A 17,043-nucleotide genomic window follows, 5' to 3' on the forward strand; every position below is an offset into this window, starting at 1 on the left:
AAATGTTTGCAATTCAGCTTAGTTGGAACTTGTCCTTTTCTTAATCATGTTTTTATGGGTTAAAGATAATATTGAAATTGAGCTTCGGCCTAAACCCTTAAAAAACAAACAAAGTTTTGAAGTTAATAGATGGTACAAAATTCAGAAAATAAAATAAAATGTAAACAAATTTGGGGACCAGGGCCTTCTCATTATATACCTACTCAGTGACTCACAATATAAATAAAATAATAAATTAGAGGAAGTAAATATTATTTACTTTCTAGTAATTCAAATAATATATCAATATCAAAATTAAATAAAGATTTTTTAATTAATTAAACTAAACGATATTTCAAATCAAATGCAAAACTTTTATGATTGAATAAATATCAATTTATGGAATTAAAATTTAAATTACATGTCACATTGTTTTTTTTAAAGGAATGTGGGTAATGTTCTGAATATATAAAATTATAAACCAACGGAAATATATATATATATATATATATATATATATATATATTCTTACTATCAAAACCATTTCATCTTTAATATATAATTACATTATTGATATGATGTCATGTAATTATGTTGTTTTTAAGATTACAAATATTTAATGTTTTTATTTACAAAAACAATAGCATTCATGTCTATATCATTGCCATCCACATCACATACCTTATCAAGTTTAAAAAATCTCAAAAATCAATCCTGCATGAATAAATTAAATTTTCTAAAATTTATTTCTCCGAAAAATTATTATCTGTACAAATTAATATGGAAGAAATTCATCCTGGGTTAGTGACTATTATATGCGCATCACATTCTTCTATAAATAGCGTGCTCAACAAGCCAACTTGATTTATCTTCAAAAATAAAACATTTCTTCTATTAATTCGTTATGGATTTGGAATCAGAGATGAAGCTTCCCGTCATCAATTTTTCTGAGGAAAATCTAAAGCCAGGAACAACAGGTTGGGCATCGGCATGCAAGGATGTCCGGCGAGCTCTGGAAGAACACGGTTGCTTCGAAGCAAAATTCGATAAATTACCTGGCCAGCTTCACGACGCTGTATTCGCCACAGCTGAAGAGCTGTTCCAGCTCCCAACCGAGGTAAAAATGCGGAACACAAGCGACATGCCTTTCTTCGGTTATTTCGGACAATACAAAACTGTTCCACTCTACGAGTCCTTGGCAATCGACCACCCAACATCTCTTGATGGAACTCAAAGGTTCACCAATCTCATGTGGCCTGCTGGAAACGATCGCTTTCGGTATAAATTTCTTTTGTTTTTTTCAATGAGATTTGCAGTTATATATTTTATGGAATTTCTTCAGCTTTGGATTTCATTTCTTGTATGGATATTAGCGAAAGTGCTCAAAGGTACTCAGAGGTTGTGGCAGAACTTCATCGAACCGTGATGAGAATGTTGTTTGAAAGCTATGGTGTTGGAAATTGCTACGATTATTACATCAAAATCACCCGCTACCTTCTACGATACTTGAGATACAGTGAGCCTAAGATGGGGGAGAGTAATGCTGGTTTATTGCCTCATACAGACAAAACTTTCTTGTCTATACTTCATCAAGGTGATATCAGCGGTTTGCAGATGCAATTGAAAGATGGTCAATGGGTTGCGCCGCCACCGTCGCCAACTTCTTTCGTTGTCATGGCTGGGGATGCTTTGATGGTCAGTACTCCAATCTCGTCTTTCAACTCCGTATTATCTTTATATCATCGTTCCACCCTTGGACTAATTAAAATTTTCAATTAATTAACAAGTTAAAAAGGTTAAAATCCAAAAATAACTTTGGCAGAGGTTTCCATTTACTTGTAGGTCCAATTGGAGGCAAAGTTATTATTATTATTTTTGGGTTAAATTTAAGTTCATAAAAATGATATTTTCTTATTATATGGTTATTAAATAAATATTTTTTTTATTCTAAAATATCATAACAACGAATTCAATAGAAGAATTGTAATGAAGTTAATAATTAGACTTAAATTTTGAAAAACAAAAATATGATTAAATTCTAAAAATAAAAATAGATGGACTAAATTTTAAGTTTTTGAAAAGTAAAAAATAATAAGCTTAATGATGTTGGTTTGATTAGGCATGGAGTAATGACGGAATACCATCTTGTAATCATCAAGTAATCATGAAGGAGAAGGGAATAAGATACTCATTGGGGATGTTTACATTCATGGATGGGATCATACATATACTTGAAGAGGTAGGGGACGAGACTCACCCCATCAAATACAAGTCCTTCCACCACTTTGAACTCCTTCAGTTTATGAATTCCAATTTGAAAACCAACCCTCACATGTGTTTTATCAAAGCCTTTTGTGGTGTTTGAGACCTACACAACAAGGATGCTGGAGGAAGTGTTTCTACACAATCCCACCCCCATCAATAATCATCTAGCTGTAGTTTTGAATGTTTTAATCTCTTTTTATTACCCCCCAAAAAGTAAAAAGATTGTACTTCGTTGCCAACTCAATGTTCACTAGTGGTAATTTTTATGTTTTTCATATTTAAACATTAATGTAATGAAAAATAATGACTAAATTAGTTAAAATGGCTCATTTTGAAAAAAAATTAGAGATTTAGGTCTATTCTTTTATTATTTAGAGAAATAGGTCGTTAACAAGTTAAAAGCATGCCTTGTAGGGCGTGCTTTTGACAAACACTTTATACAAAAACATATTTTTGTTTAGCATGTTAATCTTGAATAAATGATTAAATTATTGGTATTTTCATCTGTGTGACTTAGGTTCGAATCCTCCTTAATAAATTTTTTTTACAAATTAAAGTCAAATAAAGATCAGCATCAAGAAAAACATTGTTACAGTAATCAGATTAAACAAAATGTGCTTAAATACAAATGTTGTTAATGAAATAGAGAAAAGCTTACTTCTATTTACTCTTAGTTTCACATGTGATGATAACCCTATCTCCATATGTATAAACATAAATTTTATTTTTCTTGAAAAGGTAAAACAATATAGTTTAAATAAATTTGTTGATAATGAAAAAGAAATTAAATTAGGCAAAATCTTACTACTTTATACTCCTTGATGAACGCTTCTCCATGTGTATAGTAATACAATTTTATTTGTGATAAAATTAATTACTTTCATAGTTCTTCTGATTCTTAACTCATCTCCTAACTCATCACTCAAATCTGTTACACCAAAATTCAATTTCTCTAATCAATTAGTTGAAATTATTCAAACTCTAGGTGTTATGCCCACACCCAAATAAGCCTAGCCCACTGCAATCAAATGGCATTGCCAATAGTGTACTTGCATGCCATAAGGAAAAGGGTCCTTTTCCTCCCTTACCAACTAATTAATTTTTAAAATTTACAAATATTTTTATTTTAATCATTTTATTTTTAAAAATAAATTAATTATTGACATACGTTATGCATGTGAGGTTAATAAAGTTAACATATATTAATTTTTTCATGTATTTTGAGATTAATTTGTAAATAATATATTTTAAGAACTAAAAAGGACCAAAAAAATGAAAATTAAAATAATATTTTCAATTATACCTTATTAAAACAATAAGGATGAACCAATTGATTTGATTTAGCTTCTTTGGTTCCAAAATGAAAGAAAAAGATGTATCACATTAAATCCTTTGACCAAAGTACCTTTTGGATGACATAAAATATTTACCTTTCATTTGTTGCAAAAGAGTATTAACTTTTATTACATCATTTCATTATTTTCAAATTCAAACATTAGATTTTCAACTTTATAAAGCTTAAAGCAACCCATTGATAAACTTCTTCTATACAAAAGGATAAAAGTTCCATTGTCATAACTATCATTAAAAGTCATTGATATTGCACAATTTAAATTTTAAATGAATTATTTTAAGGATATTTAGCATTGGCAAAAGTTTTAATTTGAGGACAAGGGCTCTTTTTTAAAAAATTTTTCCTATATGTTAAATTATTTTCATCTCATTTTGTTATTAATGTAATAACACGAGGAAAAATTTTATTTATTACATATGTATTATAATATTAAGACATAAAATAAAAATTAGTAAGAACAATTTTAAAATTAGAATTAGAAAGATTGAGTAATAATTCTGGTAAGCAAATAAGACCGCTTCAAAATAAGCGAAAAAATTTCCTTTCGTTTGCTAAAATAAGTCATGGGAGTGATTAAATATTACAAGTTGAATTGGTTTATTGCTAACACATATATTAAAACATGTGTAAAAAATAATACTCCTACCAAACATAACATTTATGTATTATGTTTTAGTTTTATATAACTTGTGTAAAACTAAAGTGGTTTTACACATTTCTATAATATCTTATACGATATGTATTTTTACACTACAATCGTTGAATTTATCGAATATTTGCATTTGTCATGCATGCCAAGTTTGACATAAATTAAAATTTTTAACTATTTGCTTTATATAAAAAAAACTTTCAACCGTTAAATATATATTGATGCAGACAATATTTTAGATCGATATATAAAGATATCAAATCAATTCAAAAATTTACATGCATGACAAGTACAAATATCTTGATAAATTCAATGATTGAATTGTTAGAATATTAATCATATAAAATTTATGGAAGAGTGGTGTAGACTTTAATATATTTGCATACATATGTCAAATTAACGTTATTTTTCATATAATGTCGTGTTTTGAACATTTTATTATTATGATTCAACTTAGAGAATAATATATTAGTCAATAACATGTTTTTCTTACATAATTTATTAATTTTAAAAAGATTAGGAGTTTACGTCATAATTTTATAATTTTTCATGTTTCAGTTTAATTATTATAATAATTTAATCTTAACTCTAAATTTAATTATTGATTAAATATTAATATAGTAAATAAATAATTATATTATGATGAACAAAAATTTACAAACACAAAAATCAAATTATAAATGTGAATCAACTCGAAAGATATGGAAGTTTATCAACAAACTATATGAGATAAATATCAAAACTATGTATAAACTTTGATTCAATGTGCAATGTCATACATGAACTTTGATTTTATGAGATTTCTTACATGAAATTTTGATTTGATTCAATTTTCATAAATCACTAACAACATTATCGAATTAGTACTATTTTAGATTGATATATTGCATACACAAACAATTATATAAATTTAATGTAAAAATAAATGTATGTATTTATTTTTAAATATGTACAATTGAATCAAAATGAAAGTTTTATGTATATATATGAATCACAATTGAAGTTTCATATGCCTAATTGCACTAAATTAAAATTCATGTACAAATTTGATATTTATCTCTAAATTATATTTATAATATAATATTAGGAAAGAAAAGAGAAACAAATAGTAGGGGATAGTAAGCGAGGGCAGATTTAGGGGCTGGCAGGGGCCCTAGCTCCTAAAATGTAAAATTCTTATTTAGCCCCTTAAAATTTTTAAAAAAGTTTAAATTAATAAAAATAAAATTACACTTTGGCTTTCTTAAAATTATAAAAATTTAATTTAATTCTTTAAAAATTATAAAGATATAAGCTATAAAAATTAAAATTTTATTTGTTCTCTAAAATTTATTCTAAGCTCGCCCTATAATAAATTAAAAATATCAAGCTAATGACAAAAAAAAACATTTACTCAACGACCCACAACCTAACGTTAACAAAGAAATTTCGAAAGATACCCTCTCATTCAATATTGTAAGATAATTCTTTATAGAAAATAATTTTAAATACGAAAAAACATAATTAAATTAATTTCTTGAAATATTTAGGATGAGGGGCGGCCTAAATAATATTTTTATAATGAAATAAATTTTATGAGGCGATTGGACCAAACGAATTGCGCGGCCATTGTATAATAACATAAATGGAAAATGCCAAGTATTTAATTTTGGCGTGGGACCAGCCCAGCAAATGTAGAATAATGTAGCCGTTGCACTCCCCCTTCGAATTTCGCTGACGTGGCACCACTTAACTTAAAGCTATCAAAAAGGAAAATTCTTATATTATTGTTTAATGATACACACAATTCGACCGTTAGCTTCTATTTCTTAATTCCCAAACCAAAAACACAACATTTTCTCTCATTCGTCTCTTCCATCTTCACAAGAAAAAATCTCACTGATAGAAATGGCAGTGGAATACGCCTTCGCCGACGAGGAAATGGTGATCGATGAGGGTCTCGGATACCCCAGAGCCTATGCCAAAATATGCCGGGACCGTAGTCTTGGTCCCTACCCCTATGGCCCTCCTTTCACCTTCATTCCTTACGTTTTGCACCAAAACGAGGTCATTTTGTTTACCACTTTTTTTAAAAAAAAATTCTTTTAAGAAGAAATGGGTTTTTGGCGTTTTGGGTGATTTTGTTCTTCTTTTCTTTTTGATGAAATGAGAACCGAGGCAATGGAGATTAACTACTAGTTTGTTTTTTGTATTTTGCAGAATCTGAGAGCAAAGGAACTGGATGAACTGTTCCCACTTATTGATCCAAAGGCAAGACCATCAGCTAAGCCAAAAATCTTCATTAATCTCTTGTGGAAGCAGCTAAGTCATTTAGGGTAATTAACTTGAACTGAAAAACTTACGAATATATATATTTGTTTTGTTTTTCTGATATCTATGGGTTTGTTTAAATCAGGAACGCGGGGTTTGATCCGGAAGTAATCCGAGTGGATCCGTACGGAAATGTCCTGTATTACCATGCTGATTCAGCTTCACCTCTTTCATGGGACATTGATCACTGGTTTCCTTGTTCAAGTACTTCAACACCAACCTATCTATTGTTTATTTTTTTGTTTTTATCTTGGGATATGTTTTAACCATGGTGCTGATTTGAAATCTTTAGGGGGTGGATTGACGGTTGCAAGTAATCTGCGGGTACTACAATGGCAAGTGTGCAAGAAAAAGTATAACAAGCTGGAATTTCAAGTTCCATGGTGGGATTTCCAGTTGGGAATTTCTGTGAACCAGTTCTTATCAATTTTCGCTTCTCGAAACTCCGATTTCAGGCACAGGGCATTTTCCTTCTTGTTTGCAGAAGGTGAAAATGAGGAAATAAATGCTTCTCAAACAGTGGATTCACATTCTTTCCCACAGCATTTTATCAAGTCAAAAGATGAATTCGGGCTTGCCCCAGCTGCTGTTGTTGTAACTCGGAAGGAACTATATGATTCTTCATCAGCTTTAAAATCACTGGATTACAACAGGCAGATAAGGCCACAGTCTCCTATTATAGGTCGGTTTATGTTATTCGGATTTGAATACGATCCCGATTTCCGAAAAAGTGTTCTTCAATCATTTGTCTCATGTCTTGGTTTTTGAAACTTTTCAGCTGCTAGGAAAACGAAAGGTAGCATTTTGAAGGAAAATGAAAACCCAGATTTTGTTGCAAACCCATACCAGGCCATTGTAATGGCCAGAGATTCACTGAAACAAAGGGAAGAAACAAACAAAATGCAAGCCGAAATCCAGAAGTTGGATGCTGAAGTGAGTGAAATGAGGAAGAAAAACGATGAAGAAAAGTTTGCCATTCAAGACTTGGAAGCCGAGTTGATAAAGAGGCGCAGAAGGGCCGAAAAGTGCAGGCGGCTGGCCGAGGCTCAATCTTCATACCGGACTATGCTGGAAAAGATGATTCGGGATGCCATGCACCAGTAAGTTTGTCAAAAACATGCTGTTAATCTAACAATGTCTCAGTCTTGTATAAATAGATTTCAAGTGTTACTGTTTTGATTGTTGTAGGAGTGTTGTTTACAAGGAACAGGTGAGACTGAACCAGGCTGCTGCGAATGCTCTCACCGCAAGACTCGAAGCGCAAAAGGCGATATGCGATGCCTCGGAGAAGGAACTTCACAAGAAATTTAAACAACGAGATGAGCTCGAGAAGCAGATAAGGCCGGAACTGGAACATGCAAGGAAGCGATCTCGAACCAATGATACTTTCTTCCAAGGACAAGATAGCAAAACTGTTCTTTATCTACCAGGAATCAGGTCAATGACACCTTCACACAAGGAGCTAAGGGTGTTTCTGGAGGAAGAGCATAAGGCATCTGTAGCTGGTTTATCTTCAAATGAAGATCAAAAGCATGAAGAAATTGAGGAGGAACTCGCAATTACAGCAAGAAATGCCCTCAAACATAAGCGAGAGGAGCATGATAAAGCCATAGCTGCTTTAGAAGATGAAAGACCAATTGAGCAGAAGTTTGAAAGACTTGAAATAAAAGAGGAGAGACAAGGAATTCGATACCCCGTCATTGAAGGAGAGGAAGACGAAGAAAGTCGGAAGCAGCGCGGAAAAGGGAATGTAGATAGGTGGCTCCAAATGCTGTTAGAGAACAGTCAAGAAGAATTGGAGCCTCAAAATGACAATGTAGATGCAGAGGAAGTGAGTGGAACTGATGACATCATAAAAAAGCTAGACTTGAAGTATCCCCTGAAAGAGAAGAAAGAAGATAAAAATGTTAATGTAGAAGGAAACAAAACACCAAGGAGAAATAGCAATGCTAGTGAAGTCATCGAAAGCCGAAAAGAAAGAGTTCTTAAGAGGTCAGAGAGCGCCAGGGCCTTTCGACGAATCCCATCTTCACCATCTTTGATCTTGGGAGGTATGAAGAAAGGAGTGGAATGCATAAGGAAGAAGCCAATAGTAACTAGTGACGATGAACAAGATTATTATGCTGTGGGAAACAACTTCATCAAATCTTCCTTCAAAACAATAAAGAAGGCAGTGACAATATGAACCAGTGATGCCTATCTCCTGAGTTTAATTATCTTCATTCTTTCTACATTTAGGTGATGTATATTTATATATTGATTTGCTAAAAGTATGTGTCAAGTTGAATAATTGAGTGAATGTATGTATTTTCAATTTTCATTATTTTATAACAGCTTGTTGTTTTGTTTATAGATCTGTATATTTTTTATCAGTGGGTTTTTAAAAAAAAATGATTTGGGGCATAATGAAATGTATGCATCACAAGCAGGAGCACAGAAGCTGCTTAGAGTTTAACAAATCTTCACCAATATATTTAATATTTAATTTAAAGAGACAAGTCTGTAAGTAGATGATTCATCCATAATGAGTATCTACAATGGAGTTTATAGATCTTTATATTTTTTATCAGTGGGTTTTTAAAAAAAAAAAATGATTTGGGGCATAATGAAATGTATGCATCACAAGCAGGAGCACAGAAGCTGCTTAGAGTTTAACAAATCTTCATATTTAATTTAAAGAGACAATTCTGTAAGTAGATGATTCATCCATAATGAGTATCTACAATGGAGTTTAGCTTTGTTAGATAGTAAAAACCCTATATGCAGCCCCGAGGAGCTAAATACGTCACATTAATATGTGCTTCTTCAACATTCAAACAAAAGAAGCCTAAATTCATGAGCAAAACAGACGTATTTCATTATGATATCGTTGCGAAATTCACTTTTATAAACCATTTTCATAATGAAATGTATGCATCACAAGCAGGAGCACAGAAGCTGCTTAGAGTTTAACAAATCTTCACCAATATATTTAATATTTAATTTAAAGAGACAAGTCTGTAAGTAGATGATTCATCCATAATGAGTATCTACAATGGAGTTTATAGATCTTTATATTTTTTATCAGTGGGTTTTTAAAAAAAAAAAATGATTTGGGGCATAATGAAATGTATGCATCACAAGCAGGAGCACAGAAGCTGCTTAGAGTTTAACAAATCTTCATATTTAATTTAAAGAGACAATTCTGTAAGTAGATGATTCATCCATAATGAGTATCTACAATGGAGTTTAGCTTTGTTAGATAGTAAAAACCCTATATGCAGCCCCGAGGAGCTAAATACGTCACATTAATATGTGCTTCTTCAACATTCAAACAAAAGAAGCCTAAATTCATGAGCAAAACAGACGTATTTCATTATGATATCGTTGCGAAATTCACTTTTATAAACCATTTTCTTTTCCCCATTTTTACTTTACTGTAGAAATACAATACAGAGAAAAGCAGAGTAGCAGAAACACCTTACCATAACTACAACCTAGGCACGAACCCCTACTACTAATAAGCGAAAGGGGCGGGCTAGATCTTGATACAAGTACGGATTGCACTATATCTATCACAAGCCTAAAAGCGTTGCGAGCCCCGGTCAAGGAGCTGTCTCAAGCAGAGAAAGGGAACTCAAAAGCCAGAAACCTGTCCAGCCTTGAAAACCCGCAGATTCGAAAGGAGTCTCTCCACCTTTGAAAGATGGGAATCAACCCATATCCACCTAAAGTTTATAATTCAGGGAAAGGGAGTCTGCCGGGTTTCTGGGAGCACCATGCCAATAATCCCAATGCTGTTTCCCTCATTTAAAAGTACATCCCAATTTAAACAGAAAGGACGCTTTTTCAGTTTTCGCTCTTCATGCCAATGGAGCATCGAGATGATTCAAAGCATTCTTCCAAGCTTCCTAGTCTTTCTGTGGTTTACATGTAAAATGTTTTAATTTTAACTGGCTGATCCATGATGCATAGCCCAATAATACATTTAAGCTACCTTTTACATATCTACATTCTATATGGGAGTTAATAACTTCTCAATTTCTTTCAGAAGTCCTATTTGTCAAAGCTTTCCCTAATATTTCCACATCACCACAAGAACAGATGCCATCCTTGAAATGGTGGAATTCTTCAGTATCCCTAACAGAAATCTCCCGTCGTACAATCTTAGAGATGAATTTAATGGTACTGTGACAGCTTTGGCACATATAGAGATTCTTGGTTACCCAAATAGGCGTTCCAGGAACAGTATTAATGAGACCAAATGCAACAGCTAGTCTCTCACTGTGCCCACAGAAGATCTCAGCTCTTGAAATTTCAACTCCATCCATGGAATCACATTTTGGACCACCCAAGCCAGCTAATCTCATTTTCTCATAAATTCCTTCTAAAAGTGCATTTATTTCATTGATTTGAGGATGAAAATCATCACCGCTGAGGAAAGCATGAATTTTTCCCTTAACTTCCACCCAACTGCATCCAGGATCAATGACGAGTCCATTATCTTTCATCATCTTTCGAACTTTTGCAACTTCATCCCATTTACCACTGTTCGCATAGAGATTACATAACAAAACATAATACCCAACACTTCTTCTATCACTTTCAAAAATACGTTGAGCTGCAAATTCACCAAGCTCAACCTGCCGGTGAATTCTACATGCATTTAACAAGGCTCCCCAAATAGCCGCATCAGGCTTTATAGGCATTTCCTGTATAAACTCATAAGCCTCCTCCAACTGCCCAGCACAGCCAAGCAAATCCACGACACATGCATAATGCTTCAAATTTGGGGTGACACCATATGTCAGTTCCATGCTATTAAAATACTTCAAACCTTCGGTTACCATTTCCGATTTACTGCAAGCACATAAGAGTGGAATAAATGTAATCTCATCTGGACTGACATTAGATTTGATCATTCTATTGAAGAACTCCACAGCCAGTTTCCCTTGTCCCCGCTGTGCATATCCTGTCAGCAGAATATTCCATGCCGAAACATCCTTTTTCTGTGAGTTAAATTGGTTCCAAGCAGGTCCCATCCTTCCACACCTTATATACATGTCCAGAAGAGCATTGGGTAGGAAACCATCAAGCGCCATGCCAGTCCTCAATGCATATGCATGAATCTCTTTTCCACACATCAATCCTCCTATCCTAGCACATGCAGATAGAACAGACACCAAAGTCACAGAATTAGGTTTTAAGCTCACTTTCATTTGCCGAAAGAAAATCAGTGCTTCAAAGCAACGATTGTTGAGCCGGAGTCCCAAAATGATAGCGGTCCAAGAAATGACATCCTTGTCAGGAATGCTGTGGAACACTTCTAGAGCCTTATCAATACATTTACACTTGGAATACATATCGACTAATGTATTAGCAACAATAATATAAGATATGAAGCCTGTCCTTTTAGCAAGTTCATGAAGCTTTATCCCCATATCTAGCTTTCCTAAATAAGCACAAGCTGAAAGAACACTGGCTAAAGTGATCTCATCAGGCACGAAACCATGCAGTTCCATCATTCTGTAAGTATCCAAAGCTTTATCAGGCAGTACGTTGTTCTCATAACCCGAGATCATTGCTGTCCAAGAAACTACATCCCTCCATTCCATCCTATCAAAAACCTTCTCTGCTGTTTCCCAACATCCTAGACTAAAGTACATTTGAATCAAAGAATTACAAACTGAAACATCAGCCGACATCCCTGTTACAATCACATATCCATGAATTTCTCTGCCTAATCTCTCATCTCCAAGGCTCTCACATGCAGAGATCACACTCGTCATAGTCATCAAATCTGGATCAAACCAGTGCTCACGCATCTTAAAAAACAACCTTATCCCTTCCAAATACTCTCCATTCTCAAAATATCCTGAAATGATTGCATTCCAAGATATCCTATCTCTCCTAGCCATTTTATCAAACAATAACCTCGCTTTTGGTAAATCCCCACACTTTACGTACATAGTTATCAAAGAATTAATCACGTCAACATCTGCCTCAAACCCGAACCTAATAACATGAACATGAACTTCTTTACCTCTTTCCAAATTTGGAACAGCACCACAAGTTCTCAAAACGCAGGGGAAAGTATAAACATCAGGCTTAAACCCGACCCACAACATCCTATGATACAAACACAAAGCTTCATCGAAAAAACCTTTTTTTGCGTACCCACTAATCAAAACATTCCAAGAAAAAACATCTCTTTCTAGCATTTTACCGAAAACATACCAAGCATCACCCAATTTCCCAAACCTCACGAACATACTCAAAAAAGCATTTCCAAGCCTAAGACTCAAACAATTACTCGAATTCGATACATAACAGTAAACTTTAGAACCTTCTTCAAAAGCTTTCTTCCACTCACAGAGTCTGACCATACCAATAGCCGTGTCTTCATCTAATGGAATCTGCAATTCTTGCATTGAGTCAAGGTAGTTTAGAGCTTCTTGGAGTTTCCCATTGATACAAAGAAGGTGGAGATGGGAGTTGGGGTCGCTGCTGTTCAAGGAATTGGTGTTAAGGAATGAGAGCTGCTGTTGGGGTTGCGTTGAGGAGATTTGATGGGTTTTCCGTCGGTTCGAGAAATATAGGAATTTGGGTTTTCGGAATTTTCTGTGGATAGGACTTGGGAGGTCGGATTTGATAAGGCTTCGAGGAGTTTTTGCAGAGAAAGCCATTTTTGAAACTACAAAGCATTGCTGGTTTTGACGGGGTTTTTCTGAAGGGTTTAAATCGTCCTGGATAGAAGATAAAGCCAAACGCTGTCGTTTGCGGTTGTGGGGAATTTTTGAAATGGATATGCTACACCTAAGTCACTAAACTATTAGTAAATTTATATTTTGGTCACTTAACGTCAAAATATTACAAAATTATCACTGAACTATTCAAAAGTTTTTATTTAAGTCACTTAACTATTTGAATATTTGTATTTAAATCAACTAGCTATTAAGTTTTTTTCTAAAATCTGGCTAATGAGCTCCAAGCAATGATTCGATGATCGATACAATGAATCAATGCCCATCAAAGAGTAAAAAAATATATCTTAGATCCAAGTCAATTTAACAGTCAATGTTGGAGATCAAAAAAGAAAGCTACTTGGGTTTTAGTTTGCAAATTTGTGATGTTCAAAGGTACTTTATGAAAAAAAAGGCTTAAGGGAGTAAAAATCCCTCAAACTTTTTCAAAAAAAGCAATTAAGCCCTTCTTTTTTTTTCTTTTTTTTTTCACTTAATTGAGCACTTGAACCCTCAAGCTTCTTCAGAAAAAGCAATTAAGCCCTTGTTTTTTTCACTTAATTAGGTACTTGAACTCTCGAATGCATCAAAAGACCCTCAATTTGTTTCAAAAAGTAATTAAGCACCACTTTTATTAAAAATTAGAAAATAAATTATAAAAATAATAAATTTTAGAAAAAATTAAAATTAATAAAAATATAAAAATTTTAAATTTACTAAAATAGAATTTTTTTATAAAATCATAAAAATAAAAATTGTTAAATTTTATAAAAATCATAAAAAGTTAAGGACCCTAGCTTTTTCAATTAAAGTCATCAAGTGTCGAACACAGTGTGACATGTGGCAAAAATGATAAAAAAATTAAAATCAATAAAATTATAGAAAAATTATAAAATACTTTTTGGTAAGATAATTTTATAATTTTTTATGAAATTTATATTTTTTACATTTTGTATAATTTTCTTACGAGTTTATAAAATTTTATAATTATTTATATTTCTATATATTTTATATTTTTATAAAATTTTACAATTTTTATATTTTGTACGATTTTTATAATTTTTTATAATTTTTCTAATTTTTAATAAAATTAGGGCTTAATTTTTTTTGAAAAATTTTGAGGGTTTTTTTGATGCATTTTGAAAGTTCAAGTATTCAATTGAGTGCAAAAGAAAAATAGGGGCTTAATTGCCTTTTTTGAAAAGATTTGAAGGCCTTTTTGATCATTTTGAAGGTTCAAGTACCCAAATAAGTGCAAAAAAAAAAAAGAACTTAATTACTTTTTTTTTTTAAGTTTGAGGCCTTTTTGCACCCTTAAGTAAAAAAAAAAAAACTAAACTATAAAAAAGAATGTAATGAAGAACTTTCAATTGGTAATTGGTATAAGCGATGAGAACAAAGAAGGCCATACAACAACAGTTTTAACATCTGAATGCCTTAAATGAAAATTTTCGAATAATTTAGTGACCGCTTTGCAACTTTTTGAAATTGAGTAACCAAAACATAAAATTACTAATAGTGTAATGACCTTAAGTGTAATTTACCAATTTGAAATTAATCTTGAGGAAGATAAGAGTTTATAGGCCCATTTCAATTTTCATCTAGCCGCTTTTCATCTAAATTTACTTTTTATCTGAAAATTTAAGTCTCAAATATTCGGTTATCCCGTTGAATTTGTCACTTTCTCTTAACTTGGTATTTATGGTTATTTGTCCCAATTGGTACTCGATTTTTTTTTCCACCATTTCAGTATATTTTTTTAATGTTATTAAGTTTGGATATGTGCCACTAATGACATCATCATCTAAAAAATCATTAAAAATATAAAATAAACAAATATTTTATAAACAAAAAACTTGGTACCTTAAATTAAAACTTCTGAATCATTTAGTGACCAATTGATAACTTTTTAAAGTTGAATGACCAAAACATAAACTTACTAATAGTGTATAATTTATCATTTTCAAATCAATCTTGACGAAAAAGGAAGAGTTTATATGCCCGTTTCAATTTTCATCTAATCACTTTGCATCTAAATTTACTTTTTATATGAAAAATTAAGGCTTAAATATTCATGTAACAGCCCGGTTAAGACCCTAGTCGGAATGGTGGTTTCGGGACCATAAATCTGAGTCAGAAAAATATTTTAATATTATTTTTCGTGCTTATAATATTTGAATTAAAATGTGTGAAAGTTTCGTATAAAAATTTGATCATTTGTGTGCCCAATTTGATAAAAGGACTTAATCGCGTAAAATGCAAAAGTGGCCTTCTATTTGATTAAGTGCCGAATTGATGTGGCTTATTAAATGTGAGGTCTTTATGATGTTATTAGACCATTTGAATGATGGATGGACATAAATGGGCTTGTATTAAGTGATTTTTATATGGTTTAATAAAGGGTAAACTTGGTATTTGATTATTAATGTTATATTAAATAAAACAAACATGAAAATAAAGGCCATTATCATCCATCCACCACCGGAATTCAAAGAAAAACAAGGGTTCTTAAGCTTTGTTCATTCGGTCATTGTCCAGTACAATTAGGTATGTATTTTTGTTCGGTTTTTAAAGATTTCTATGTTTTTGTGATTGTTGCTTTATGTTCTATTAAGCCCATGCCTCAATTTTAGAAATTGATGAAGATTTTGAGTTATTCCATTGATGAAATTGTAAGCTTTGTGATGTTAGTTGATGGAAAATGAAAGATATGTGTTGGGTTAATATGTTTTGTATTTGAATTTTTGATGAATTTGAGTAATTTGGGTTAAATTGTGAAAATGAGAAATTGAGGGGCTAAAATGTGGAATAAATGAAATATGTGGGCTTATATGGACTAGCGAAAAATTTGGCCTAGCATGTGTAATATGAAATTATGTGTATTTTTTGATTTTATGAATTAGGGACTAAAGTGTTAAAATGTAAAAATGTAAGGACTAATTTGTAAAATACCCTAAATATGTGTATATGGATTGAATTGAATAATTTGTTGAATAAAAGAGTTAAATTTGAATGTGTATAGATCAAAAATTAAAGAAAACGGAATTAGATCAGGGAAAATCGAAAGTAGTTGAATAGTCGTTCGTTTCCGTTCATTTCCATACGAGGTAAGTCTATATACAAATAAATGTGTTTGAATTGATTTATTCATGATTATATGATAATGAATTGTGATGGATGGTTATTTAAGCTAAATATGAGAAATCCAAGAAAGTTCCGATAATATGACGACATCCGAAAGCCCCGTATGAACCACACGAATAGTTAGGATACATATGTCATGACATAGGATTCCAATATGTGATTTCATGTAAGACCACGTTTGGGATGTTGGCATCGATTTGAGATTCATGTGTAAGACTATGTCTGGGATATTGGCATCGTATTTGATTTTGTGTAAGATCCTGTAATAGCCCTAATTTGACCCTAGTCGGGATGTGGTTTCGGGACCACAAAACCGAGTCATAAAGTTTAGTTAAAATTTTATTTGCATACCTTATATGTGTGGTAGTACTTGTATAAAAATTTGATGATTCAATTTTTATCTTAGGAATGTGAATCTTGCTCGAAAGGATTTAGTTGAGAGACTTAGAAAATTTGATAGGTAAATAAGTGAGGACCAAATAGTATGGAATTATGAAAAGTTGGGTTTGCATGTCAAAATGGCCCAAACTAAGTTGAGTGGCCGGCCAAGCATGGCTTCATCTTTCCAAGATCATGTTGTTATTATTATTTAATGTTGGTAAGATATTAAAATAGAGGAA

General features: G+C 32.2%; 3 protein-coding genes across 3 annotated transcripts; 2 read left to right on the forward strand and 1 right to left on the reverse strand.

The window, feature by feature from the left end:
• The first annotated feature begins 754 nt into the window (after positions 1-754).
• Positions 755-2,566, forward strand: LOC108475827 (probable 2-oxoglutarate-dependent dioxygenase AOP1). The gene is made up of 3 exons (XM_017777801.2): positions 755-1,257; positions 1,353-1,674; positions 2,099-2,566. Exons 1-3 carry the CDS (start codon positions 884-886, stop codon positions 2,342-2,344), a joined length of 942 nt encoding a protein of 313 aa, XP_017633290.2. The 5' UTR covers positions 755-883; the 3' UTR covers positions 2,345-2,566.
• Positions 2,567-6,018: 3,452 nt separating this feature from the next.
• On the forward strand, positions 6,019-8,888 carry LOC108474659 (uncharacterized). The gene is made up of 6 exons (XM_017776653.2): positions 6,019-6,293; positions 6,447-6,562; positions 6,643-6,761; positions 6,850-7,239; positions 7,336-7,657; positions 7,746-8,888. Exons 1-6 carry the CDS (start codon positions 6,135-6,137, stop codon positions 8,740-8,742), a joined length of 2,103 nt encoding a protein of 700 aa, XP_017632142.1. The 5' UTR covers positions 6,019-6,134; the 3' UTR covers positions 8,743-8,888.
• Positions 8,889-9,936: 1,048 nt separating this feature from the next.
• LOC108474491 (pentatricopeptide repeat-containing protein At1g15510, chloroplastic) lies at positions 9,937-13,347 on the reverse strand. Its single transcript, XM_017776432.2, has one exon. The coding sequence runs from the start codon at positions 13,220-13,222 to the stop codon at positions 10,574-10,576; it is 2,649 nt and encodes an 882-aa protein (XP_017631921.1). The 5' UTR covers positions 13,223-13,347; the 3' UTR covers positions 9,937-10,573.
• Between the last annotated feature and the right edge of the window lie 3,696 nt (positions 13,348-17,043).

This window comes from Gossypium arboreum, chromosome 2 (genome assembly GCF_025698485.1).
Source record: "Gossypium arboreum isolate Shixiya-1 chromosome 2, ASM2569848v2, whole genome shotgun sequence".
Lineage (NCBI taxonomy): Eukaryota > Viridiplantae > Streptophyta > Magnoliopsida > Malvales > Malvaceae > Gossypium > Gossypium arboreum.

Excerpts from the sequence above, each read along its gene's own strand:
- LOC108475827 (XM_017777801.2), top strand. The coding sequence starts at position 884 with ATGGATTTGGAATCAGAGATGAAGCTTCCCGTCATCAATTTTTCTGAG. Across the intron at positions 1,258-1,352 it reads GCTGGAAACGATCGCTTTCG|CGAAAGTGCTCAAAGGTACT; the intron begins GTATAAATTTCT and ends TATGGATATTAG. Across the intron at positions 1,675-2,098 it reads TGGCTGGGGATGCTTTGATG|GCATGGAGTAATGACGGAAT; the intron begins GTCAGTACTCCA and ends TGGTTTGATTAG.
- LOC108474659 (XM_017776653.2), top strand. The coding sequence starts at position 6,135 with ATGGCAGTGGAATACGCCTTCGCCGACGAGGAAATGGTGATCGATGAG. Across the intron at positions 6,294-6,446 it reads ACGTTTTGCACCAAAACGAG|AATCTGAGAGCAAAGGAACT; the intron begins GTCATTTTGTTT and ends TGTATTTTGCAG. Across the intron at positions 7,240-7,335 it reads GCCACAGTCTCCTATTATAG|CTGCTAGGAAAACGAAAGGT; the intron begins GTCGGTTTATGT and ends GAAACTTTTCAG.
- LOC108474491 (XM_017776432.2), bottom strand. The coding sequence starts at position 13,222 with ATGGCTTTCTCTGCAAAAACTCCTCGAAGCCTTATCAAATCCGACCTC.